Raw genomic sequence first — 23,867 nt, 5'->3', positions numbered from 1 at the left:
AAACACAACAAAATTGTAAATGAAAGGGTGAAAATTTTCATTCTACACACACTATGTACAACAACATGATGACAGTTAAGGGGGAAGAAGAAAAACAAGGTGAAAATAAGGGCTACATAGTCAGTAAAATAAAGAAAAGATTTATCAACGAAATAAGGTCATTTTTCTTCTTTTTACTGAGAAATTTTTCCGAGAAGAAAGTCAAAGAGTATGTCACAACAAACAAAGTGTAGGTAGTTTCGAATTGAATGTTTTCACTTTTCATGTGTGATTATGGATCCCGCACGCAGTTTTTGAACGATTTCTATTCACCAAAAAAATGTGTGGCGGAGGGAAGGGAACAGATTTAAAAAAATCAAACGAATTTTTCAGACAATAATTTTTCTTTAAAAAAAAAGTGAATAAAGAGTGTGTGTAAAAATCGACAGGGGGTGGAGTGGGAGATAAACGACGAAACGGCTGGTTCGAAGAGGATTAAAAAATTTCACTTGATTTCACTTTTGTCCAATAGAATTGCACGATCCACCAAAATGTCAACAACGACGCACACTTTTTGAACTTGATCCATTGAAACGCGCAGAAGCATACACACACACACAAACGGCTGAGATGACGGGTATTTAGTTATATGTATAGACAAACACACACAGACACACTTCCCTCTGCATAAATGGGGGTCGGGACAGCAGCCCAACTTTTTTTTGCGATTTTTTCTTTTCTCGCTAAACAAAACATATGCTCTCGTCGTTTGACTAAGTTTGCACGGATTGTTCAGGCTTTTCCCCCCTCCCCCCTGGGTTGTGGCTTCTATTTGAATTCTTGTTGTAAAAAAAGATCAATTATTATTTCAGAAAAAAATCGTAAAAAAGGCAACGGCAGGTGGAGTTCAACATAAAAAGTGAGAAAACAAGTTTCTTTCAAATTTTTCAACAATTCATCGGCTTCATCATCGAAACCGTTCCCATACATTTTTTGTTTGGTTTTTTTGTGTTTTTTTTTTTTGTTTTTGTTTTTTAGTAATAATTTCAAATGGATCATTCCGTTATTATAGGGGGATTGGCGGGCGAGGGGGGAGGGGGTGATGGGTGGTGTGGTGCTGTTGGGAAGCTTTCCTATTCCGCAACTTGTTTTCTGGTCTGTGAAGTAACTTCTTTATGTACAATGAATATACAAAAGCGGGCGGGCGGGCAGGCAGGCGCGCACACACACGCGTACACAAATTGTCTAAGTCTTCCCTCCTGCCCACCGTGTGTATTCATCACCGGCTATCTCGTGACACTCTACGCCGTTTGTTGTTGACCGAAGTCAACGGTCCAGCAGTTGTGGCAGAGCACGGTCCACTCAGGACGGCGGCTGGACCAGGCTGAGGAGCTAAAATGGCTGCCGCTGTAGCAGCAGCTGCGGATTCAGAGGCCGGAAGATCAGGAGTCAATATTGTATTAGTTGTTCCCGTTCCAGTAGTTGTAGTCGTCGTGGTGATCGTCGTCGTCGTCTGTTCCACCGTTGCCAGTGGTCCGTCCATTTCGACGTCCGATTCAGGCGCAGCTGTAAAAGAAAATGATCGTTGTCACTTGCTTCTATCGATTGAATCTCAAATGTGTTTAAATAAACCTAATGCGGCGCTACTCCTCGTTTTTCTTCGGACGGTTCCGTTGTTTTCAATGGCCGTTGAAGACCCTCGAAGTGCCACACCACCGACGTGTCGACCCGAACGTCTGGTCGTTGACATTGTCGGAGGCGTTGTTGATCTAGGGAAGTTGTTTGTGATCGGAGAGGCCGTTTCTTTCAACATTACTTTGACAGAGTTCTTCTTTGAATTGCGGATAGCGACCCTTGAAATAATATAAAAAATTTTGTTAACAATAAACTGGAGACAACAATGGGAAAATCGACTAGTTTTTACCTGTTGGGTCGAGGTATTTTGTTTGGAAGGTCCGTCAATGCATCATCGTCCGAGTTATCATCTAAAACGACCGATTGGAAGTGAAACTAACGTGAAAATGAGTTGATGGAAACACGAAACTTACGTCTCTTCAAGAGAATAGAGGCGGGATCATCGATGCTTCCCTGTCGCTGTTGTTTTCTGGCCGTCAGAGGGGCGCTGCTGTCGTTGTTGCTGCTCACCGCTTTACGCGGAGTATCTTCAAGTCCCATGCACAACTTGATCATTTCGCTGGCATTTTCTGAACATTTTCGCTTGTTAGGTCTTGTCGAAAGATTAGCCGATCCATCGGCTTGATCCATTGTCGTCGGTGTTTGCCTATCGCCACTACTCGGCGGATCGGAAGTGCAACTAGAACCCGAATCGTTGCGCTTCCTTCGCGAGCTCTTACGAGCCACGGCTGTCGCCGTTGTTGATGAAATGCTGGCGACCTGCTTATTTTCTTCTGCCGGACTTTGCTGCCGTGGACTGCTGCGTCTAATCTCCGGACTGATGATCCTAGTTCCCGAACGAGTGCTCCTCGTCATCGTTTCAGGAGCGTTGGGTGGAATTTCAATCGTCAAAGCATCCGTTACGGGATGCTCGTGAAAAGGTACGGGTTGAAGGGCGGGTGCTGGACTGGCAGGAATCGATCCTTCCGATCCAACCGTGTCGTCGTCCTCGAGGTCCTCTTCATTTTTGAGTTCAGAATGATGAGATGTTCCTGTATCCGAGCGGCCAGACTCTGAGCCTAAGCTGCTGCTAGTGCTGGCGCTATCGTTCATCAATTCTTCCGGAGTGGCATTCAATGACGGGAAGCCATGAAATGGCGACTGCGGCTGAGATTGGCCACGTTCCTCTTCTCCGTCGACGGGCGTAGCAGAGTCCATCTGATCTTTGCTGACACTGTTGTTCGCCGTCGTCTCCTTCTCGTTCCTGCTGGCAGACGCTTTCTCTTCTTCCTTATCTTTTACTGGAGTTGTTATTGCTTCTACTTCTGCTAAGGGTGTTGGCAGTGCTGGTGGCATACGAATGGTTGTTGGAGGAGGAGGTTCTTTGGCTTCTTTCTTCACCAGTTCCACAGCCACAGTCGTGACCAGTTGAGAGGGAGTAGACGTTGTTATTGAAAGGGCTCGTGCAGGAGGAGCTGATGAGGAAACTGGAATGGATGAGACTGCTGTGGCAAATGCTGCTGCTGCTGTTGCTGGAAGAGTTGTTATGGTTGTGACCCCTCCAGTCAACGACACGGTGGAGGAGGAGGTAGACAGGGCGATCGTAGGAGCTGCAGGAACAATGGATTTCATCATCACCGCCGACACGGGTGTTCCATGAACTTTGCCAGGCGACACTTTTGAGACGAGAATTTTGACAGGACCGCCTTGGCCGGGACCGGATCGTGACGTAGCTGATGAAAGATCCATTCCTTTAGGTATCGTCACCAACCTGATGGGGACCATTTTAGACCCGGATGTCATGGCAAAGAGACCCGAAGTCGAACTTATCCGATTTGTTCCGCCAGCCCCAGACGAGGCGATCGTCACCATCGACTTGGACGACAAAGCGATCGAGTTGGTTCCAACTCCACCCGTGCCACTGTTGGACGAAAACAGGACATAGCTCGTCGGAGGTGGAGGAGCTTTGGGCGATTCGGCTGGTTGCTGCTGTTCTGTCGCTCGTTTTTCGGCATGGCAGTTGGCGATGATGCCAATTTTTGGTTGTTGAGATCCTGAGGTGCTCGCCTCTACGACGACGACGTTTACGGTGGATGACGAAGGCGATTCCTCCTCTTTAGAGGTGACCGTCATCTTGGGCTCTATGCTGACCGGACTACTGGCTGACGACGAGCTCGAATTACTCAGAGATTCCGGCGATGGCGACGAGTTGGAATTGGAAGAACAGTTTTCTTCTAATTTTTCAACGGTTGGTGGCAAATGAATCGCCTTGGAAACCGACGAAGCCTTCAGTTGTTCTGGCGATGGTATCGAAGAGGAATTATTCAAAGATAATTTTTCTTCCTCTTGGACAACAGGGCTTTTGGGTTTCGTCACTGCCACCGCAATGACTTCACTGGGAATGGGTCGTTTTTCATCCTCTGTTTTCTCCGTAGATTCAACCGCCTCGTCCGTATTCACTGGTTTCTCATCTTCGACTGGACTGCTGGTGGCTAACGATTCTTCTTTCTCTTCTCCAACAGAAACGTTAGCTTTCATCGTCGCCGATTCCGTTTCAATGCTGTCGTCCGTTACTGGGATCGACAACACCTCTTCCGTCTTATTGGAGAGAAGCGGAGCGGATGGTGGTAAATCGCTCTCGGTCATTTCACTCGACGGCGGAGTGGGTAACGGAGAAGAAATGGCAGGCGAACAGCTGGATATTTCTTTCTTTAAGCAATCATCCGCAGTGTGCGATGGTGTGCATTCCTTCAAAAGTGAAGTCGGATGATCTTCAGCAGAAACTGCAAGCGATGCCGGAGATGTAGGTCGTGTAGAAAGGGGAGAATGAGGAGGACTGGAACAGACGTTCGTCGTAGGAACTTGCGGGGGTGATGTTGCAATGACTGGATCCGATGGGAGCTTCGCGTCGCTGACTGGAATTACTTCAGTCGAATCAGTTGCGCTAGTATCGGATGAAGGTGGTGGTAGTGGTGATGAAATCAGGGCTCGTAAAGACGAATCCTCCACTTGAGAGAGACGTGAAGGTGAAGAACAAGAAGAAACTGCTGTCGGCTCTTCTGTTTCCTCTCGGCAAGATGATAACTGGGGAGACTTTGGTGTGGTGGTGACTTCCGCCGAGGGAGACGGGTGGATAGTCATAGATTCTACCGGATGAGGAGAGCGGGCGGCAGGTTCCTCTTGTTGTTGTTGTTCGACCTCGATCGAACCGGCAAACGCAGCCGGTGTTTCGCTTACGTCTGAGATTAGATTTGTCTGTGGTGTTGTCGTAGCTGGAAGCGGACTGATTGCTTTAGCGGACTCGACCGCGGACGGAGGAGGTAGTGGTGAAGCTGGCTTAGCCTGAATGGAAGCCAACGGTGAGGGCTGGCAAACTTGCCGCTGCTCAGTTGAATTGGATGAGGAATAATCTTTGTCTTCCCTTCGCGGAGGACTCTCCCCTTGATTGGGACTCTTCTCGGACAAGGCATCCAACGACTCGATACCAGAATCCTCTCCTTGAGTGTTACCAGTATCTTCACCTCCCCCGTTATTCCGGTTCTCCGAAGTGGCCACCATAACGACGACTTCATTTTTGGCCGTTGGAGAATCTATGATTACTTCCCTGGGAATGATTTCGCCGCTCGTCTTTTCCAGCGATCCTACGTCAGTTGCTGTCACGTCAGGAGACGGAATTCCTTCAACTAGTGCCACTTCAGTTTTGATAGTCGTCGCAGTCGTACTCATGTTGGCAATAAGCACCGATTGTTGTTCCGACGGGACCATTGCATTGCTCTTCCTGTGGACATTGTTCAATAAGCTCAGTTTGTGCAGGTCGTTGGAGCTAATTTTCGTCCGCAAAATCGTCGCCTCTAATTCGTTCTTAATCAGACGAGCACTTAAACCTTCTTGATCCACTGGTTCTGCGAATGGGCCACGGATAAATTAATTTCATAAAATAATAATTAAAACATTTATAATAATAGTTACCAGTAAAAAAGTCATCCCGCTTGACGTCGTTAATTGCATCTTCCACTTCGCACTTGGGTTTGACTATGGATGACATCAGCGCCTGTTCTGTTCGTTGCGCCTTTTCCTCGCTTACCGGAATGATGGATGCAACGGGCTCGTCGTTCTCTTCAGGTAGTAAAGCGGTTAGCTGTTGTTGCGGCTCTGGTAGTTGTTGGGACTGCTGGACGGTCGGACTGGCCACGGGTAAGTCGAGAGGTGGAGACGATGGCGAACTGGGATCGGTCACTTGGTGGACGGTTAGACTATTTGAACTAAGAATGGAAGAAGTCGAGGTGAAGACGAGTTCGGGAACGACAGGTGATGATGGCACTGGCTTCATAGTCACATCCTCGCCCGATGGCGTCATTTCAACGTCCAAATCATCGGGACACACTTTCTGTTCTGTCCGCGAGTTGTCTGACATGACCACTTCATCACCATCTGTTGTTACGTGATTCACTATTGCACTAAGAGTGTCCACTAAGGTGTTGGCTCCTCCTTCCCCACACGATTCCAGAGCATCCGACTCGACGGCAACCGTCGTCTCCTCCGATTTGACTCGATCCTCCTCTGATTTCACTGGTGTTCCGGCGACATTCTCCGTCATGTCCATGGATTCGTTGTCCTCCTCCAACAACACCTTGTGGTTATTGACCAAAAACAACTTGGGGTCCATCATTTTGTCCAGACTCGACAAATCGGATGGCGGAGCAGGTTCACACACGACGATGGGGATGGATTCAGGGTCCACTTCCATTTTCGTTTTCACTTTGGGCTTGGAATCGGATTCGATATCTTCGACGGAGCGGGGATCCTCCTGCTGTTCGTCTCCTCTCTCGTCGCTTCCATCCGCATAACTGGGCGTTAGTTGTTGCGACCGCTTTCGCTTGACGCTCTTCTTTTCACCTAATTAGCACACCAATTTTATGTTACAAAAAGATTGAATTGACATGACAATGCAATTTAGTTACCTCTGTGGAATAATTCATCCTCTTCGGCTGATTCGTGTCGACTCCTCGACTTTTTCCTTTTGATGTCCTTCTTCGGACTGTTCAAAACGGCCAAATTGCGACCTTTGAGGGAAATGTGAAGAGGCGGTACTTTTGGCTCAGTGGCTGGACTGTTCCCACCGCTGTTGGAAAGAGAAGTTGGTGCGATGGCTGCAGGATCCAAACTCGACGAGGATTTCAGTGCCGGCAAATTGACAAAGGCAACGTAATTGGATTCACTCTTTTCTAATTTCAACCGCAATTTAATGCCCTCGCCCGTTTCTTTGGTTCCCGATAAGGATTGCTCCTTGCAGACAGCGGCTGCCACAATCGGTTGGTTAGTTATTGTTGCTGTTGTTGTACGATTGGGTTTGGACGACAGCTCGCACGGCTCCGGTTTGTCGTTGGCCGTCGACAATTTCTCCGTGTCATCGTCACTGAAAAGGCAATCAGGTAGAGGCCGATCGAGGAAGGTGGGGGATGTGGGATCCAGTAGCGACTGCATCAACAAAGAATTTTCCAGCGACATTTCCAAATCTTTGGTCACCTCCACCTCACTGTCGGAGCTTTCGCTAGGACTCGGCTCTAAATGGCCTAAGAATGAACATCATTATTATCAACTGCTATTATCCAAACTCTTAAATAAAGACTTACCCGTGAGTGGATTGATAAGTAATTGCTTTTGCTTCTCCATTTCAGAAGCCGTCCTCGAAATGGTGATGGCTGTCGGATTGGAGTTGTTGGTTGCGACTCCTGGTGCAGAGGGAGTCCCCGTAATTGCTTGCGGTGGAGTCGGAGTTGTTCCGCCAACACGCTGAATGGTGGTAGAAGCGTTCCTTTGAGGATCGCTGACGACAGTGATAGACAGATTGTTCCTTCCAGGCAACATGTATGTGTCGTTGACACACACCATTCCATCGAGCAGGTTGGCACTCACATTAGACGAAGTCACGGACGATGAGGAAATGGACGCTGAATAAGGAGGGAACAAATGAATTGAAATCATCATCCAGTTTAAATATGCTTTAGTAAATAATCTTACCGGCAACGGTAGCAGGTACAGCAGTGACGGTGGCTCCACCAGGAATGACCGGCAGTCGATTGTTGTGATTGACCACATGGTGAAGATTGGGCCTGAGGCCGGGATAAGGTGGCGGGGGGACAGCGGATGGTGGCAGCGACCGGATTGAAGAGGATAAAGACGAAGAGGCAGAAACAGCATTGGCAGGACAACCAGCAACAATGCCAGGTGGTGTTGTTGATGTTGGAGGAATTGCTGCTGCTGCTGTTGTCGTCGTTGCTGTGGTCGTCGTTGGCGCCAAATGGCGATTGACGCCGAGAGATCCAGGCCCGGGAGCTCGGGTCATTGTGGGCATTCGAACTCCAGCAACCGTAGGAGCAACTCCAGACGGACGGACCACCACCGGCTGTTGTTGCTGCTGCTGGGCGACGATAGGTTGGTTCAATCTTTCCGTCTGAGGAAACAAAACACGGTCGTTAAATAATAGATAGATACAGGGCAACAACAACAAAAAATCCATTTTTATGTCCTAATACATTGGAATAAAAAATAAATAAAATAAGTGAACAAACCTGGTGGGCTTCTCCTGTTTCCATGGGAGTCGACGACGGTAGAGAAACTGGGACGACAACCGGAGCAGGGGTGGCAACAACCGCCGAAGGATTTGTTGAAGGAGCAATCGCTGGGGTCAAGCTGCTGAGTGCTGTGTGGGCGTTGAGTGGTGCACCTGTCCGAACATTAAGCACCGTGACTGAGGCGGCCAGAGTTAGGTTGGTTTCCACTGAAGCGACGGTGTTGACGGCGGCAGAGTTGGCCACCACCGCCGACGCTCCGGTTCCGGCCGGGGAATTGGGAGAAGAAGATGAGACGTGGTAAGGTGAGGCCGCTGGAGATGATGAAAGTGGCGAGTTGTGCGTGCGGCTTACCGGACGACCGCCCCCTCCTGTCACCAGCTGGAGTTGCTTTTGTTGTCTGACCTTTTCCAATGCTTCTCCTGGATTGGATTCCATCACCGAATCACTTGAACTCACCGAAGTGGTGCTGTTAGCTATTCCTACTGTACCGGGTGACCCACTTCTATTTGACATAGTGTTCCTGGGCGGCGGCGGCGGCGGCGGCGGCTGCTGCTGCTGCTGTTGTTGTTGCTGTTGCTGCAACTGTTGTTGTTGTTGCTGCTGCAAAAGGTTGACTAAAAGCGGACTCGATACCGTCGTGATGGGAACCGATTGGAAATTGACATTTGACGAGCCAGAAGGAACTGACGATGGTATTTGCTGGTTCATTGCCACCGTTGTTGTCCTAACAACAGTCGGATTAGATGTAGGTGAAGACGTGCTGCTGCTGCTGCTGCTAGGGAACGGCTGTTGTTGTGGATTCGACTGGAAGTGCTGGGCAGACGAAAGTGCATTGATTCCTCCGACTTGCATAGTAGTGGGCGAAGAGAAAACAACAGCAGCAGGAGCGGCAAAGGGTTCGGCGGATTTCATAGTGACGGGGTGCAAGGCACTTGACAGAACTTGTAGCGGAGAAGGTGACGACGATGAAGAAGACGAAGCTGTAAGTGTTGGAGGAGGCGGGCCAGACGTTACAGCCGAATGGTTGATTGTATTGGCCGTCATTGTCGTAGGAGGCCGTCCCGTTCTGGGTATTGTTTGAGACATGGTGGTGATGGCGCTAGAAGGAGAACAAGAAGTAGAAGTGGATGATGACGATGACGTAGAAGAGAAGGAGGAGGACGGCTGGCCGGTCTGACCAAGCATTGATTGAGCGGCATGGGTCATACTGGCGAATGGGTAGGGGCCCGCATAGACTGGCTGGGCACGGGGCCCCACAACACTCCCACCAACAATACCACCACCACCACTTCCGATTCCACTGCTCGGATGATGACCGATGGCCGCATTGGGATTGATGTTGAGTTGTCCGGCATTGGATTGCACCACCGCACTGGCTCCTCCTCCTCCTGAAACAGGTCTCTGATGTTGTTGCAAATAAGGGATCGGCTGACTGCCTGGTGCAACCACATTGGGACTGCGGAACGCTCCTGTTGACGAGTTCGAGGAGGACACGATAGCAGCGGCCACTGGCTGCTGGAAGTTGCTGTTATTGCCGACATTCACGTCAGTCGGCAAGGGGACACTGGCACAGGCAGCACTACCCTGAGAAGGAGTCACTAGGCCGTTGGAGACAACGGCTCCGGTAGAGGTGACTTGCGCCAATAATTCTGTTACACTCGCTGAGGAGGAAGTCGTCGTCGACACCACTGGTTGCCCGGTTAAAGGCGAAACACTGTTTCCTCCAGCTCCGTTGACTGCAGAAGCAGCTGATGCATTTGTGGCTGCTGCTGCTGCTGCTGGCTCGGTCCGGAAAACAATCTCTTGAGTTTCATATCGACCGGCGATCGTCAAGGAAATGACCTGGGAAATTTCGATTTGAAAAAAAAAAACGATTTGATATTGTCGGTTATTTAAAATATTCGTTAAGTTTTTCATACCTGATCGCCATCCAGCTGCACGGATAATATTCCTAATTCTCTGAGCGCTGCATCGCCCACCTGAGCCAGCTGGCGGAGCCGGACGGCCGCCTCCCTGGGCAAGGTGAAGGTAACCCGCACCGAGGAGTTCCACGGCTCCACTCGGCGCTGGACCCGCAGCTGGCGGTTCTCTTCACACTCTGAAATGCACATGACACCAAACAAGCTGGACTTTAGCACATTATCAAACATGATCACAACTCATCGTTCAATCTCCAACATCACATCGTTAACGGTGTCGTCGCTAACGAGCAATCGCAATAATGAACTGGTCTTGATTCTTTGTTGCACGATTTTTCACTATTGTGTCCTATCACCTAAACGATTCAATGTGCCAAACTTTGAAAGGAGAGTGAATGAGTTTTCGAGGGAAGACCCGTTCCCATGGTCTCCCTTTGTTATTAGTGAAGAGCACTTTCGTCTGGTCCAGACTGTGTACAAGCGACACCTGTGACCACCAACACCACCGCTACCCCGCCAAAAAATAAAAGGGAAAAATAGAGGCGCAATCACTGACCACTACGTAACAATTGATTCGCTTGGATGATTGTCTTTAGAATATTTTTTACGCGCGCTTTTCCCCATCAAGCACGATCCATTCAAAGCGAATATTATATTAGGCGAGAGAGAAAATGGCCAAGCCACACTAGATTGGGGATCTCTTTTGTTCCGAACAAGGGCCCATTTCTTTATGCTGATTGCGATGGATTCCCTAGAACTTGGCGTCTCTACGCGAGACCACGGCAAGAGACGAGAGTGAAATTTGCAATAGTCTGATAATTGGCGAGAAGATGAATTCATTTAGTTTGAAAATTGTGTTGTGAAAATGCAAACGAAACGCAAAGGTGTGGTGGTGGTGGCGCTGCTGCTGCCCTATAGAAGCCCTGACGCGAGTCAAGCAGCCAAAAGCAAAAACATGCGAGCCGACTCTCTCTTTCCACCCCACTTTGACAACATTTGGGTCCATCGACGACTCATAAAATGCACAACATCAAACGATGATGAACCAAACATCCCTAATCAATGAAATTTTCGACTGGGAAAAATGAGAAACGATGAATCCAGGAGGTTTCAACACACAATTCACAAACAGAGAGAAACACACGCCAATCCAATGGGAAATTCCGAACTTCTTCAGTGTTTGAGTGTTGGGTAGCGTAGGGCACTCGGGACTGTGGCTACTGGAGGTCACTAACTTGACATATTCCATCACGATGACACGGTACACATCGTTCTATTTGAAGACAACAATCACTCACCTGGGGGGTTAAAACAATCCGGCATAATCTTAATGGTCTGATATACTCCATCGACAAAAAGGATGAAAACACACTATATCCGCCATCTTGGCCTAGCCAACATATTATTTCACATAGCCTTCTTGATACACAAAGCCTGGAACTTAGAGTCAACAAAACTGACGAGTCCGACTGGCGATAGGTGGAGCCTTGGTTGGAATGGATGGCAGCGCCACCGCTAAGCGAAATTGGAATTTTGTCGAACGTTGAATTGTTATTAGTTATTGCTTAATCGTTTTCATGTCTGTTGATGTGGCTTATTCATAGATTCTAAATGTATTATTTTAAAAATTTCCTAATTTAAGGTACTATTTTGTTCAAAATTTATTTTCTCACTTATAGGTGGTGCTGAAGACGATTCTGCTAGTTTTACAAGACGTATGTAACTGTCAGGCTTTCGAACTTCAATTTTAGTTGCTCAAGATATCGATAATCAAAATATTATATATCGCTTTGTATTCTAGTTCTATCCGAGTCACAGTCGTCACAGAGCTTTTCATTATTATGGCTATTCCTTCCTTGTTATTACACGTATCCTCTTGTAAAATAAATGGTGCAAAAAGTAGATGTTTATAGGGCGGAGCTAGTTGATTTCGCGGGAATAGTAAGAGCCATCTAGTCGTATCACAATTACGGATTACATCCCAACACACCCGCAGGAGGCGCTTGCATTTCCGAGTGTTTTGCGCCGTTGGCTCTGCGTGAGCGGACCACGGGGATTTTACTGCTGCAAAGCGATTTACGTCTATGACTGGTACAAAATTTAGATGAATATGTGCTCAATTATGTAAAAGAAACGATATTATAATCTAATCTAGATTAATTGTAACAAAATATTAAGTTTAAGGAAATTACCTACCTATCTTTGTTAGAATGGCATTTTACTGTAACTGTTAATTCCTTAGCTTTCTACCAGATTTTAATGTGAAAGTTACCTTTTCCAATTTGTAATACATCTAGATCCATTGGATAACAGTACAAAATTTGAAGAGTGTGATAAAATTTCAAGTTAGCTCCATTCTGACTTAGACTTGTGCTCAGTCGTACAGAACTAAAAGAGATGAAATAGTTAAAAGCTCTGAGAAAGCATAAACTAGAGTAATTCAAAATCTAGAAAACAATGTCGCTACATTTTTCATTTTTATTGACATCTATATTCACATTATAGCAAGAGTCTAATCACCCCGTTTTACTCAACATCTTTATGCTGGTCGTGCAGAAGTGAAAATTCCAGCTTGCTTCATCCTGTTGTACTCCTTCTCAATGTCGTATGTCCTGAGTTAAAAAAATAATTGTAATGAATATTGCAGTTATAACAAAAGAATGGAATAGATACCGGTAGAACTCGGCATATGCTATCTTCCTCTTGTCTGCAACCAAAAACTTGTAGGCAAACATGGCTCCAAAGGACAGAACTGTGGAAATAACCAAATTCTTCTTGATTTGATCGGTCAAAAGACCCCTCATCTTGGGTTTGGCGAGAGTCGCAACAGCTTTTGCCGACATCCTAAAACAGAAAATAATTATACTCGATTCAAATCTTTCGTAAATACAATGAATCAACTGGCATCACTTGTAAAAATATAAAAATGGATTCAAAATTCACTTGAATAAGGTACTCTTATGACTAAATAATATAGAAATCTTACTTGAATTTGGTGGACGTGTGTTACAGTCGGTACCAGAAAATCAACGAATGCTAAAATGGCGACTGTTGGAATAAATCGTCAAATTATGCTTCCACCTAGCGGTAGAATTTAAAAGCTCAAGGAATAATTTTCGTGACGTCACCTTCTAAAAAATTAAAAAATCTGTAACAAAGAAGAAAAACAACAAGAGAGAGAAAGACGCACACATCCGGCAGCAGTTGACGCTGTTGGTTAAGCTCACCTGCCTTGAAACCCTGCGGGAAGAAAGGTGTATAATACACGTAACAACAGCTCAAGGGGAAAAAAACTGGCAGAAGAAGTGCGCAGCTGCTAAACAATGACACAAAAAAAGCTTTTTTAAAAGAAGCATAAGAAAAACGATTCAAAAATCAAGGACATGGAGCTGGTTCGCCAGTCAGCTTCACTTAACGCTGCGTTCGTGTGGTAAAATAAAAAATTCGCGGTTTGACATTGAACCTAAAACTTTCGTATATCTGGGAACGAAGCCATCGTGGATTATTAGTCGTCGAGTGTCTAATTGAACGACGAAGAAGAAGGTCTTGGACTATATTGGGGCTTGAAAAACCTTGATTTAATGTATCAAAGATGGCGATTCGGCCTGCTGGTCTCATTTGGGACGCAAATGAAAACCCCCCGTCGGATGGGATGACTTGTTAAAATAATAAAACAACGAAAAATCAGCGACCTGTTTCGACCTTGAGGCGGCACAGCAATTCCCTTACCGATCAGTCACACTCTTTTTGTGTTAGTAGCCGTCATAAAAGAAACCAGAGTAAAAAATGTTTTTAATAACAAAGGGTACATACACAAATTTATCAAAATCCTTGTCCGCATGTCTGAAACCAGACAACGTTCATTTATCCAATTACGTCAAAATGTGTTTCACTCCCGAGAAAAGCAGTCACGTGGTGACACATTCACACGCTCGTCTGTAATTCAATCCCCTAGATGGCATTGTTTCAAAAACGTGACTCGATTTCATCACACACAATTCAGACTCTAGTAAAACTTAAATATTATAAAAACTTGGAATGTTTTTCGGTTATCATGGGGGCCCCACTTTGTAACGTGCAGGAAATCCTCCACAAAACCTTCTTCTTCTTTGGGGGGGAGTTCTTGGTGCACACGAAAAGAATAGAGGGCAGAGAAGGACATAGGGGGGAGGGGGGCGCCAGGTGGTCACTATACACACTCCACTAGAGTTTCAACATGTACACACAAAGAAGAAAGAAAAGATTTTTCTTCTTCATTTTTTCCCCTCTTCTTTTGGTAATCCAAGAAGAAGAAGAAGAAGAAAGATGTTTTTCTGAGCCCCTCTCTCAACCGAAAAAAAAGGCCGAAATCAACAACAAATTTAACGAGATTTTAAACGAGGCCATCTTTATAGAGTTTTCTAGGGTATTTAACATTCTCGTCCAATGTTAAGATACGACAAAACGGGCTTCTGTGCTGTTACATGATTTTTCTTTTAGATTCTCTCCAAGGAATTGAATTTGAAAATGTGTTTGACCTGGTTGAAAAGAGGTCAAATCAGGTCATTTTGTTTTCATTCAGCCAACATTTAAAAAATGGGCGGTCCATTTTTCCTAGGAAAAATATTTGGAAAAGCTGACCTTTCGCATATTGTTGGCGGCGACGATTTGATGTATATGCTAAAGAGATCGGGGGGCAGCAGGAGGAATACCTCAATTACATTATCATTTTTTCATTTGAGAGGACCGTCATGTTTTTGTTTTGGATTTTTCACAGTGGTACTAGAATAGAAGTGAGGCAGCTGTGAAGCATACACACATATCCCGCGGACATGTATACAACAACACGGCAGGTGTGCATGCCTCCTTTCTTATCTTTCCCCATTTGGTGATTGGATTGTTTGAAGGAAAAAGTTAGTTTTATTTTTTCCCCCTTCTATAAAATATATGTCATATTTATTTAAACAAAGAAAGGGTCGAGGCTGGTTTTTTTCTGTTTGATAAGACACCACATCAGCTTCCGATCCCGCCGGATACTCTTGTCATCACGTGATGCTTCAAAAATCAGGCCGCGTGCTTTTTTGATAACTCTTCCGACGATTTCGGACAAGGGTGGGAACAAATTTCGTCACAATGGAAAAAAATGAACTTGGAACTCTTCTGCTTATTTCGGTTAGAAATCTGACGAAATCATTTCCATCGCTTAGATAAAAGTATTATTTGTTAAGGAGATGAAATTTTGTGTGTAAACCAGTAATCTCGAGAAATTCACAAGGTCTTTCTTCACTTTTATTTTATGACCGACCTCGTGGTCAGTTGAAAGTATGAAATTTATTCGATCGCCGCCAGATGGCTCTCAACCACTTACGCAACCACGAGGCCGGAGAAGCTCCCGAGATTGGCACGCCAAACGATTTTTCGATTATTATGCGTCATTGATTGAATAAGAATTAAATTTAAGTTTTTAAATTTAAGGACAAGTTGAAATTTCGTCACCCACAATGAAATTCAATAGGAGCCACCTGGTGGTTATAGTGGATGGACATAGGGGTTCTTTCTTCGTCTAAACTTGTTTTTCCAAAGAAAAATGAATATTCAAGTCCTTGTTTAATAGAGAAACAGGACTCAATTACCTACTGGGAATACCATTTTTCCAAGGCAACTTGGTGGGATTTTTAGACCTCGGCCATGGATTTCATGGAAATTGCAATCGGAAGCGGTCAATTAAAGTTGATGGCAAGATGTAAAGGTATTTAGTCTTTTCCCCTTGAGTGGCGCACCAACACACCACGTGGTGGAATTGAGAGCGACTCACACAAAGGAACCCTTCAAGAAATGGGGTAGGGTAAAAATGAGACCAGACAGTGGGTAGAGGTGGGGTGAGATATATACTGAATCTCCAGAGGGGTGGAAAAATATGAGCCAATCACAGTGCTCCAATACACTGGGAGGGGGGAGGATTTTTCTTTCCCCCATCTTTTTCTCTCCCTTCCCCCCTCTACCGAATCTTTTTATTTGAAACGGCGGGCGCGCGTTTTGAAGCGCCTCTAGCGGACTAGTTCATGCACGCGGTCTTGCTGTGTGTGTCTAAAGGGGGACACTCTCTCTCGTTTTCAGTCGGTCGAGAACAGCTCAGTAGGACGGGTGTGAGTGAAAGTGAGTGGCGAAAAATAAAAAGACGAAAATAGCCAAAACCTATTTTTTACCATCGAGCTGTTGAAAACAAATTTTCTTTTTTGTACTTATTTTAGTTTCAAAATTTTGTCAGTCTTTTTTTACCACTAAAAAGCTGTACGACCAAGACAACAACGAAAATCATTTTTGAGAGAGAAAATTGAACCATCCCATCACACACGAAAATGCCGGCCAGTGCATCGTACGGCGAGTCGATCGAGTTGACGCGCCACAATTCGCTGGAAGACCAACGAGCCCTGCAAGTGGCGATGGAATTATCCCTGCTCAGTTTCGGGAACAACATGGATTATCACCACGTTGATCACCATTCGACATCGCCCAATCATCATCACTACAACACGATGGATCACATCAACTCACTGCACTACGCCGACGAGATGAGATTCTTGGCCAAAAAGAGTCAAAATATGACCGAGTGCGTCCCAGTCCCCAGTTCGGAACACGTCGCTGAAATCGTTGGAAGACAAGGTAATTATCTCGGGTTTTTTATTTTTCGTTATCGTTTCCTCAGTGTCCCAGTTATTTCGTAATCGATTATCTATTCGGGCTAAATTCTTTGGAAATGGCGTCGCTTTTCGGCCTTGGTTTTTTCCCGCCCTTTCTGTGCCGCCGCCACAACCTCTCCCAAAGTTTTTTTCCATTTTACTTTTTTCGTGTCTTTTCTTCACGGCCAAAACCGTTGAAGGTTATCAATGCCCCCTCCTTCTTTCCCACCCGTCTCTCTCTCTCTCCCCCTCGGCCGCAATTTCCTTTCGGTGGGGTGGGCCCCCCATCCTCTCCCACTTCCGTCGCGTTCCAAGATGGCGGCCCCCTAACACACAAAGAAAAAGCTACAGCCCCCCTTTTCGTTAGTACCACCACCACGTGGTGAGTCAAATGCGTTTAAATTTTCATTTACTAGAATTTTATTTATTCGTTTTTTTAAATTCAATATTTTATTTTCAAGATCAGTAGGCCAGTAGTTGAGATTCTGCTGTTTGGGGTTTTTATTTTCAGAATTGAGCTCAAGATTTTAAACCGGTGTAGAGCTGCTTTCTCTTTTTTGTATGTAAGTCGATAACCTTGGCCTGACATTGGCTGCTAGTGCGCTGGACACGAAAAGAGTGAAAATGATTCCACTTTTTTCGCATTCTTAGAAGTAAAATCCAAACGCATTTTTTCGAATTTTATTGTGCGAGTCTGTACAATCGGCCTTGAGTCGTTTTGCCGAAGTTTAATGGCCGCATTCTTTGCATATTGTGTTTTGTGTCTTTTTCTTCGGCGTGTAATTGAGTGGGTGGTTTGGTGCACACGGGAGGAGTGGGCAGCGAGTCGTGCAGCAGTTTTGAAATCCGGGTGAACAGCACAGTAACCTTGAAGGGACCTGACGCTCCGTCATTGTCTTTTTTAAAATAAATATTTTTTTCGTTTCTGCGTAGAATTCGACTCTTGTGTCACTGTTGGCTTTTTGTCCTAGTCGACCGACCTTGAACTACTTCATTTATTAAATTAAAACGAGCTTATTGTTGGAATTTTTGGTGAGCTAAAGGGGTCTATTTATAAAATCTAGTGTCGATCGACTTGTCTCTCCTAGAAAGAAGAAAAAATACATTTTCTTGTTTCTGGCCGCTAAAACCTTGAAATGTTGCCCGTTCTGCTGAAGCGAAACAACTTTCTTCGGTTGGCTTGACACGATTCGACTAGTATAGCTCAGACAAGGCTATAGGAGTCACTTAATGCTACTGCTATTGCGTGGTTTGGAGCGTACGATTGAGGCCATGGCGATGCTGTGTGTGACTGAACGCATATACACGACAACCTTGTAGATGTATCCAGACATTACCACTCTTTATTGACCCGTTTCATTCACTCAACCGATTTTCTTGTTTAATTCAGGGTGTAAAATCAAGGCTTTGAGAGCTAAAACCAACACTTACATCAAGACGCCGGTACGTGGAGAAGAACCCGTTTTTGTCGTCACTGGTCGTAAAGAAGATGTCGCTGCTGCCAAAAGAGAGATTCTGTCAGCGGCCGAACATTTCTCACAAATCAGGGCCTCCAGACGTTCAGGACTCGTAGGCCAATGTGGCATTGTCGGCACTACTGGACTCGTTCCTCCTCCACCAGTCCCTGGCCAAGTCACCATTCAGGTATGTTTTTTCCCTTTCTCATCAACCAGTCCAAGGTTTTTTTCTAACTTGTGAAAATAAAAAATAGGTTCGTGTACCGTATCGAGTCGTTGGTCTTGTCGTCGGCCCTAAAGGAGCTACCATCAAGCGGATTCAACAACAAACGAGCACCTACATAGTCACACCGTCCAGGGAGAAGGAGCCCATTTTTGAAGTGACGGGCATGCCTGATAATGTTGAACAAGCCAAGAGGGAGATTGAGGCTCACATCGCTCTACGCACTGGATTGGTTAATGTGGATGGTTCAGGCAACGAATTATCCCCGGATATGATGCACGACTTGGCTGCCGGATTAAACGGACTAGGATTGGGGATGCTTGGATCGAGTCTGGGTGGCGGTCTGGATAATGGAACAGCTGATTTGATGGGATCGCTGTACAAGACTTCGTCATCGGCACTTCGCTCTGCCTTTTCAGGACATCACAACCTCAACAACGATGTTTACGGAGTGACTTCATCTGGTCTGTCAAATTTGCTTGGAGACAACGCTTTCGGTCTGCGATCCCACAACTCTTACGGCGTATCCAATGCTCCATCTGCTGCTGGAAAAATCGATTCTGAATTGCAAACACTCGGCAGCGGGTTGCTCAATAGCTTGTACGATTCGGATGAGGGTATCGGACTGGGAGGATCGGATTCGCCTACTTTGAGCCATTCGTTGATTCAGCCCAACATCTGGTCTACGGATTTCGGCACCGGATTGGTCGGAGGTGGCAGCACGAGCTCTATCAACACAAACAGCACCAGCAGTGCCACAACCAGCAACAGCGGCAGCACTGGAGCCAAGAGGAGCAATAGCTTTGGATTCCCGACTTCGGATTCTGACCACCCACCGGCCCGTCGCATCAGCTCTGACCCGTTGACGGCCATTGGATCGACACTCAATTCGTTGTCTGCAGCCTTCCAGATCCGTTCGGATTCCGATTCTGGTGTTCGTGATTCTTCCGCATCGGCTTCCGGTTCGGCTTCTCCAGCTGCCTGCTCACCGGTTGGTTCCAGCAGCAATTCCAGTACGAGGGGATCACTCAAGCGCGAATGCATCATGTGCTGCGAAGGTGAGATGGTGGCTGCTCTTGTTCCATGTGGTCACAAGCTTTTCTGTATGGATTGCGCCCAGCGTTTGGTGCCCAAGGAGTCGTCTGCTGAAGCTGACTCACCATCGTCAGCCGGAGGAGAGTGCCCAGTCTGTCATCAGTCCGTCACTCAAGCCATCAGGATCTTCTCGTAAGAAAAGTGGATTTCTTTGTTTGTTAGTTTTTTTACGGAGAAGACGGCGAGAGATTAGCAAAAGAAACAACGAAGCAACCAGCGGATGTTCAACCCCCCTCTATAAAAATTCGTAAGAAATTCACCCTTGACACCCCATACCACCACTTTCTCTCTATCTATACCTCTCACTGTCTCGCGCGCTATCTTATATTATTATTATCACTCGATTGGGTAGTAAACAAGAAATTTTTTCTTTCTGTTCATTGTCATCAGGTTTTTTGGAAAATTTTGAACTTGCGCGTTTTGTTATGCGGAGGTGCACACACACCAATTCTCTTTCCTCCCCATACTACCCGTTTATTTTTTTTCTTCATTCTTTCTAGAGTTAACGTCAGAATTTTTTCGGATGATTGCGACCCTTAACGTACACAACACCCTTTTTTGTAAGTGCAGTCGATCTGAAAGAAAATCCAAGAGTTGTTTTTAATCCCACGTTTATAAAAAAAAAATCTTTATATACAAATCAAGCTTATCACGCAGTTGAATGAGAAATTATTAAAAAAAAATTGCTATCATTTTGTGTGTCGTGTGTAAAACTACGATGTCAAATCGATATTTAAATGTCTCCACTTGGGTTTGCCGCAAAGCCGCCGAAAAAGATTTCCTTATTTTTTCTTACCCCCCTCCCAGAAATCACTTCCTTTTTGATAATCGATATTTAAACGTGCGTAAAAGAGCAATAGGATTTAAGTTTTTTTTTCTTCCTTATTATGTGTATATTTGGCAAAAAAAAAAATATTTTTGTTTAGGACAAAAGAACGAACAACACGCGCAACATTTAAATTAAAATCCAAGGGCAATAATTATTTTCCGGCGAAAAAGCAAGTGACTGGGGCACTAACACACAGCAGTCTAAAAAATAAAATTAAAATAATTTTCTTTTTCCTTAAAAGACCCTCCCTTTATAATGTCGAAAAATTACGATTGAGTTAGCTGTGATACCGAAAGCCACTTGTCTCTCTCTCGACATCGATTTTTTTTTCTCTCCTTTTTGCCTCACTTTCTTCCCGTCGATTTAACAACAAAAAGTGCTGCTCAATTTAACCAATTAAAAGACAAAAGGAAAAAAAAAAGTAATAGGTTTTGGCGTTACACAAAACTTGGTGCCGTTACAGTATTCGGACAGTTCTTTATTTTTTTTTTCTTCTCCCACTCCCGATATAACATTAAATAATTCCGTACCTTTTTGTGTGTGTGTGTGTGTGTGTTTTCTGTCTTCTTTTGTCTTTTTCGAATTTTTTCTAGACGATATTCTCAGTGGATAAATATCAAAAGAGGAATTTCTTTCGCAAACCTTTACCAACATAGTAATAATAGTAATAAAAAATTCAATGCTGCTTATCACACATAGTTATTTATAATGAAGCTGTCTGTGTCCGTCGATTTACAGTTGATATAAACAAGAGAAATTCAATAAATTGCATTTTTTTCTTTCTAATTTTTTTTTGTTGTTTCCCCCTTTGATTTTAATCTAACCAGACCATAAAAATTTATTTGAAAGAGCTGCTCTGGTCAAGTAGTGTGATGCGACTTGTCAACAATTAATCATTTCCTCCCGAAATATAGGCCTTTTTATATACTAACAGCAAAGCAGCAGAGATTTGAATCAAGTCACAACAATTAGAAAGTCGTTGGCAATAAAAGATCATACAACAAATGAATTAAGAACAAGTTAGGCACAGCAGCATTTTTTGAAAAATTCTTCCAAGCCCCGCACCTCCTTTTTGATATAATAATAATAATATCTTATATTTTGAATTCATTTAAAAAAAAAGGAAATTTTGTCGCCATTGTTAACCATTTTTAACTGGTAGCGCACAAAACACTTGTTCCGTCTTCCTGTTTAATCCCTTCCCATTTTTTGGCTGTTAATTTAATTCATTTTTCTTCTTTGAAAACATTTTGGTTTCGTCTGCAGTATTTGTGCTGTGTTGGTCTCCCTACTTATATTAAAGAGTTTTGCAAGCCACCCCCTATAAACAAAAATATCTACTCTGATAAAAACGTATTGTGTGTGAAATTCAATTGAATCAACGAAAACAAAAAAAATTATAGGCTTGAAACCTCCATTTTCTCAAAACATTTTTGAAATCATCTATCTCTCTATCTCTTTTGCTATCATTATTATTAACCGTTTCTGTATTTTTTGCCGAGTGTCTCGATGTGTGACATATAAAAAAATCTCTCCCCCCATTTCTCGTCGAGAGCGATATTCCAATTCACTTAGTATTCCTCGATGTGTGTGTACTACTATATACATATAATAATAATCTATATTACTATTACATACAGTACTATATCAGAATAATAATAATAATTGATTTCTCTGGGATGCTTTGTTTTGATTTAGCTCTTGTCACGCGGATTGAAACGTGTCGTGTTTGATGAAACGAAAAAGAAAGTTTATTTGTTGGACAAAAGCTTCAAATTTATTACAAAAAAAAATCTTAAAAAAATAATAATTAAAGACGGACAACAGCGAATCGAAACCGGGTAACCCCCAGAGGAAGCACCACATTTTTCATTTATTTTTTATTTCTCGTAAAAATACAAAAATATCAGAGTTTTTTGTGAAGTTCTAGTTTTCTATACTATTTTTTCGGTATTTTTTATTTTTATTTCTCGCTCGCTTAATGTATTTTTCATGTAACTTGGCCAATACAGAGTACTTAGCCACGACTATATTCTCTTTTTTCTCTCAATTATCTTTCAATGTTGTTGTTGTTGTTGTTGTTGTTGGGCTTTTTTTTTTGGTGTGTGTTCCAGCAGGACCCCGGGTCGAACGACCACCCCGAAAAAGTTTTCTTCCTTTTGACCAAAAAGGGAACTGGTCGGACGGTATTGATCCGTCGACTGCAGCCAAGAGGGGAGAGAGAACCTCCGTCTATTGATTTATCGACCGAGTGCATACCAAAAAGGAGAAGGGGGACTGCAGCAAAAGCGGAAGCCCGGATCTAGCGCATATATCCGCGTTGTCAAGGGAGATGAGTTAGGGGTTGGCTGAATATTCCTCACTGAATTTTCCCTCGTTGGCATCTTCTTCATCCCGACTGATAATTCGGAAAGTGTTTCCAATTTTATTTCAATCAAATTGAAAGACCTCGTTTTAGGAAAGAAGAAGAAAAACCAAAAAATCCTAGGAAAACTATCCCCAGTTCCAGAGTATCTCGAATGTAAACTTTTCCATCCAACTTGTGTGTATACGTTTTCGTCTAGCTCTGAGTGTCCCTTAATCTCGTTTAGGGATGAAAATATCCCGCACCCCTCCCGGTCAAAGAGATTTTCCCTCCTTGCGTGCGAGTACAGCAGCGACTTGAACCCGAGACAAACGTGTAGTAGTAGTCGTAGTATTAGTAGTAGTACGGTAGTAGTAGTTTTGGCCCGTACATCTATATTTAAACAGCATCTTTTCTCGTTTGGGGGTCCTGGTGGAAATCTGCGACACTTTGGTCGCTCGTTTTTTCCCGGCGTTTGTCTTACGGCGTCGACACAAACGCAAAACATTTTGTCCGTCAATCTAATCAACGGCAGAGTTAGCCACATCCCATGTTATCCCGAGAATCCCCCCAGGTTTTTCCCCGTTTGAAACGGGTGGGTTGGGGGGGAGAGAAAAGTCATAACCTCCCGAAAAGTTGTTGGGCACACACAAGAGAAAGAAGAAAACGGACCGGCACTTTGCGGGAATCTCGTTATCGCATGGCGTTTTCCCTTTGCGTTTGTGTGTGTTTCTCCTAGCCAAAGGGACGCAGCACCACATGCATACAATATGGTCGGTCCGTTGGTCCGTTTGCTCTCCCTCCAACGTCTGGGTGTGTGTTGCGAGGAACGGTTGCGCGACTCGTGACTCATTGGCTAGAATTCAACACACGCGCCCCGTCGCCATGGCGACCGTCGTGTTGAATCGAATCGCTAACCTTCCCCGTGTGTTGGACACGACACGAACTGATCGCAAACGAGGTTGTTATATTTCCAACTGTGTCATCGATGTCTCACCATCTTTTATACGTTTTTATGATTATATTTTCTTGTCAATCATTTTTTTTTATTCGGGTTGGACAACAACTACCAACAACTCGATTGCCCTACATCGGGAGCTCGCAACCGTTTTTTTTTTTCCTTTTCGTATGGAAAATTGTTGGCTGCTGCCGACTGCATCGGAAAAGGTTTTT

General features: G+C 44.6%; 2 protein-coding genes and 1 long non-coding RNA gene across 3 annotated transcripts; 1 reads left to right on the top strand and 2 right to left on the bottom strand.

Moving 5' to 3' along the window:
• Positions 1–119: 119 nt before the first annotated feature.
• Positions 120–11,515, bottom strand: LOC124310814 (mucin-17-like). Its single transcript, XM_046774833.1, has 11 exons — positions 11,386–11,515; positions 10,088–10,266; positions 8,166–10,010; positions 7,615–8,047; positions 7,227–7,544; positions 6,555–7,166; positions 5,563–6,489; positions 2,028–5,495; positions 1,904–1,964; positions 1,612–1,832; positions 120–1,545 (listed from the first exon to the last, which is right to left on the bottom strand). Exons 1-11 carry the CDS (start codon positions 11,408–11,410, stop codon positions 1,259–1,261), a joined length of 8,376 nt encoding a protein of 2,791 aa, XP_046630789.1. The 5' UTR covers positions 11,411–11,515; the 3' UTR covers positions 120–1,258.
• A 1,563-nt stretch (positions 11,516–13,078) lies between these two features.
• Positions 13,079–15,077, bottom strand: LOC124311663. Its single transcript, XR_006910098.1, has 3 exons — positions 13,817–15,077; positions 13,315–13,743; positions 13,079–13,218 (listed from the first exon to the last, which is right to left on the bottom strand). It is a non-coding gene; the product is annotated as an uncharacterized LOC124311663 (long non-coding RNA).
• Positions 15,078–16,131: 1,054 nt separating this feature from the next.
• On the top strand, positions 16,132–22,377 carry LOC124311076 (RNA-binding protein MEX3B-like). Its single transcript, XM_046775365.1, has 4 exons — positions 16,132–16,222; positions 16,318–16,729; positions 18,137–18,390; positions 18,458–22,377. Exons 2-4 carry the CDS (start codon positions 16,426–16,428, stop codon positions 19,655–19,657), a joined length of 1,758 nt encoding a protein of 585 aa, XP_046631321.1. The 5' UTR covers positions 16,132–16,222; positions 16,318–16,425; the 3' UTR covers positions 19,658–22,377.
• Positions 22,378–23,867: the final 1,490 nt, after the last annotated feature.

The sequence above is a fragment of the Daphnia pulicaria genome, chromosome 8, assembly GCF_021234035.1.
Source record: "Daphnia pulicaria isolate SC F1-1A chromosome 8, SC_F0-13Bv2, whole genome shotgun sequence".
Classification (NCBI taxonomy): domain Eukaryota; kingdom Metazoa; phylum Arthropoda; class Branchiopoda; order Diplostraca; family Daphniidae; genus Daphnia; species Daphnia pulicaria.
The sequence above is the reverse complement of the archived record's forward strand: the minus strand, read 5'-3'. Positions and strand labels throughout refer to the sequence as shown.

Coding starts and splice junctions, on each gene's coding strand:
- LOC124310814 (XM_046774833.1), bottom strand. CDS start 11,410: ATGCCGGATTGTTTTAACCCCCCAG. Junction 10,011..10,087: donor TGCAGCTGGATGGCGATCAG/GTATGAAAAACT, acceptor GAAATTTCCCAG/GTCATTTCCTTGACGATCGC. Junction 1,546..1,611: donor GAGGAGTAGCGCCGCATTAG/GTTTATTTAAAC, acceptor TTTCTTTTACAG/CTGCGCCTGAATCGGACGTC.
- LOC124311076 (XM_046775365.1), top strand. CDS start 16,426: ATGCCGGCCAGTGCATCGTACGGCGAGTCGATCGAGTTGACGCGCCAC. Junction 16,730..18,136: donor TGAAATCGTTGGAAGACAAG/GTAATTATCTCG, acceptor TGTTTAATTCAG/GGTGTAAAATCAAGGCTTTG. Junction 18,391..18,457: donor CTGGCCAAGTCACCATTCAG/GTATGTTTTTTC, acceptor AATAAAAAATAG/GTTCGTGTACCGTATCGAGT.